Here is a 2,813-nt window from a genome sequence, read left to right on the forward strand (position 1 = left end):
ATTGGGGGGACTGGGGACATCGGGGGGATTGGGGACACTGGGGAACACTGGGGGCATTGGGGACACTGGGGACAGGACCTGTACGGGCAGGTGGCACAGGCCACCATCGTGGACGAGGGAGGTGGGTGACACCTCTGGGGACATCGGGGGGATCAGAGACATTGGGGACACTGGGGACACTGGGGACACTGGGGGGATTGGGGACACTGGGGACACTGGGGACATTGGGGACGCTGGGGACATTGGGGACAGGACCTGTATGGGCAGGTGGCACAGGCCACCATCGTGGACGAGGGAGGTGGGTGACACCTCGGGACACTGGGGACATCGGGGGGATCAGAGACATTGGGGACACTGGGGACAATGGGGACATTGGGGACATCGGGGTTCTTGGGGACATTGGGGACACTGGAGGCATTGGAGACAACGTTGAGGGGATTGGGGACATCAGGGACATTGGGAGTTTTGGATTATTTGGGACATTGGGGACACTGGGATTATTTGGGTCATTATTGGGGGGACACTGGGGACATTGGGGATGTTGGGAGCATTGGGGCCACTGGAGACTTTGGGGACACTGGGGACACTGGGGACTTTGGGGACACTAGGAGCATTGGGGCCACTGGAGACTTTGGGGACATTGGGGACATTGGGGGAGTTCGGTGTTTTGGGCCACGAAGGATGGGGACATGGAGAACACAGGGGACATTGGGGACACTGGGGGACATTGGGGACCTTGGGGACATTGGGGACATGAGGAGAATTCGGTGTTTCAGGCCACGAACGATCCTGAAGGACACTGGGGACATTGGGGACACTGAGGACACTGGACACTTTGGGGACATTGGGGGAGTTTGGTGTTTCGGGCCACGAACGATCCTGAAGGACATTGGGGACACTGGGGACAATGGGGCCACTGGACACTTTGGGGACATTGGGGACACTGGGGACACTGGGGACACCGGGGGACACTGGGGACACTGGATACTTTGGGGACATTGGGGACATTGGGGGAGTTTGGTGTTTCGGGCCACGAGCGATCCTGAAGGACACTGGGGACATGGAGAACACAGGGGACATTGGGGACACTGGGGGCAATGGGGCCACTGGACACTTTGGGGACATTGGGGACATTGGGGGAGTTCGGTGTTTTGGGCTATGAAAGATCCTGAAAGACACTGGGGACATTGGGGACACTGGGGACACTGGGGACACTGAGGACACTGGGGACATTGGGGACACTGGGGACACTGGGGACATTGGGGACACCGGGGGGCACCGGGGCCATCCCCGAGCCCGCTGGCGGTGTCCCCAGAGGTGTCCTCGCTGGCTGGGGACGGCTCGGAGGGTGACAGCGGCGGTGGCAGCCCCGAGGGCGCGTCCCCGGGCGCGTCCCCGAGCGACCTGCGCTTCCACCGGCTGCACGGCGCCAACGCCGTCATCACCAACGGCGGCCGCACGGCGCTGCGCCAGAACTGCCGCTCCGAGTTCAACGACGCCATCGTCATCTCCAACCGGTGAGCGGGCCCAAAGATCCCGGAATTCCCGAAATTCCCGAAAAAATCCCCAAAAAAATCCACCCTGAAACAGCGAAATCCCAAAAAACCGCGTTAGAATCCCAAACCCATCGAGATCGTCATCCAGAAGATGGTGGATCGATGGTCGGGCTCCATCGAGGCCGGTGAGGGGACACGGGGACAGCTGGGGACACTGGGGACAGCTGGGACAGTGGGGACATTGGGGGGATTGGGGACATCAGGGACACTGGGGACAGGGGGAGCACCAGTGTCGGGGACATTGGGGGGACTGGGGACATTGGGGACATCGGGGACATTGGGGACTGCAGGGACACTGGGGACATTGGGAGGATTGGGGACATTGAGGACATCTGGGGACATTTGGGGCGTTGGGGACATCGGAGACATTGGGGGACATTTGCGGGGACTGGGGACATTGGGGACATGTGGGAAATGTGGGGGATTGGGGACAATGGGGACATTTGGGGACATCGGGGACATGGGGGTCACTGGGGACACTGGGGGGGATTGAGGACATCAGGGACATCGGGAGGATTGGGGACATTGGGGGCATTTGGGGCATTGGAGACACTGGGGACATGGGGGACATCAGTGACATCAGCATGAAGGTGACACCGAGGGATAGGGAGGGACCTTGGGGACAGCCAGGGGGGCGCAGGGTGACCGAGGGGTCCCCGTGTCCCCCCCCAGGCGTCACCGCCATCCGCCCCGAGGACCTGGAGTTCCCCAACACCATGACGGACATCGACTACGACACCTGGATGCTCAGGTGGGGACACCGGGGACGCTGGGGGACATTGGGGACACGGGACACCGGGGGACATTGGGGACACTGGGGACACTGGGGACACCTGGGGACAGCAGGGACAGCAGGGACCCCTGGGGACACCGGGGACACTGGGGACACCTGGGGACACCTGGGGACACCCGGGGACACTGGGGACACCTGGGGACACTGGGGACACTGGGGACATTGGGGACACCTGGGGACACTGGGGACACTGGGGACATTGGGGACATTGGGGACACTGGGGACACTGGGGACACCTTGATGCTCAGGTGGGGACACCTGGGGACACTGGGGACACCTGGGGACATTGGGGACACTGGGGACATTGGGGACACCCGGGGACACCTGGGACACTGGGGACATTGGGGACACCCGGGGACACTGGGGACACCTGGGGACACCTGGGGACACGGGGGACACCTGGGGACACTGGGGACACTGGGGACACCGGGGGACATTGGGGACACTGGGGACATTGGGGACAC

At 62.6% G+C, this 2,813-nt stretch overlaps 2 protein-coding genes across 2 annotated transcripts in view; both read left to right on the top strand.

The window, feature by feature from the left end:
* The window catches only part of LOC121345495 (neuralized-like protein 4), a 6,472-nt gene extending 4,949 nt beyond the window's left edge, over positions 1-1,523 (top strand). The window contains exon 5 of the mRNA XM_041422486.1: positions 1,316-1,523. Within this exon, the coding sequence (XP_041278420.1) occupies positions 1,316-1,521 (206 nt within the window). The 3' untranslated portion in view covers positions 1,522-1,523. The remainder of the gene's footprint in view (positions 1-1,315) is intronic.
* A 110-nt stretch (positions 1,524-1,633) lies between these two features.
* LOC121345496 (neuralized-like protein 4) overlaps positions 1,634-2,813 on the top strand; it is a 6,476-nt gene continuing 5,296 nt past the window's right edge. Inside the window, exons 1-2 of the mRNA XM_041422487.1 lie at positions 1,634-1,681; positions 2,229-2,307. Coding sequence (XP_041278421.1) covers positions 1,648-1,681; positions 2,229-2,307 — 113 coding nt within the window. The 5' untranslated portion in view covers positions 1,634-1,647. The remainder of the gene's footprint in view (positions 1,682-2,228; positions 2,308-2,813) is intronic.

Source organism: Onychostruthus taczanowskii, unplaced genomic scaffold, assembly GCF_017590055.1.
Source record: "Onychostruthus taczanowskii isolate IOZ18803 unplaced genomic scaffold, ASM1759005v1 scaffold737, whole genome shotgun sequence".
Taxonomy (NCBI): domain Eukaryota; kingdom Metazoa; phylum Chordata; class Aves; order Passeriformes; family Passeridae; genus Onychostruthus; species Onychostruthus taczanowskii.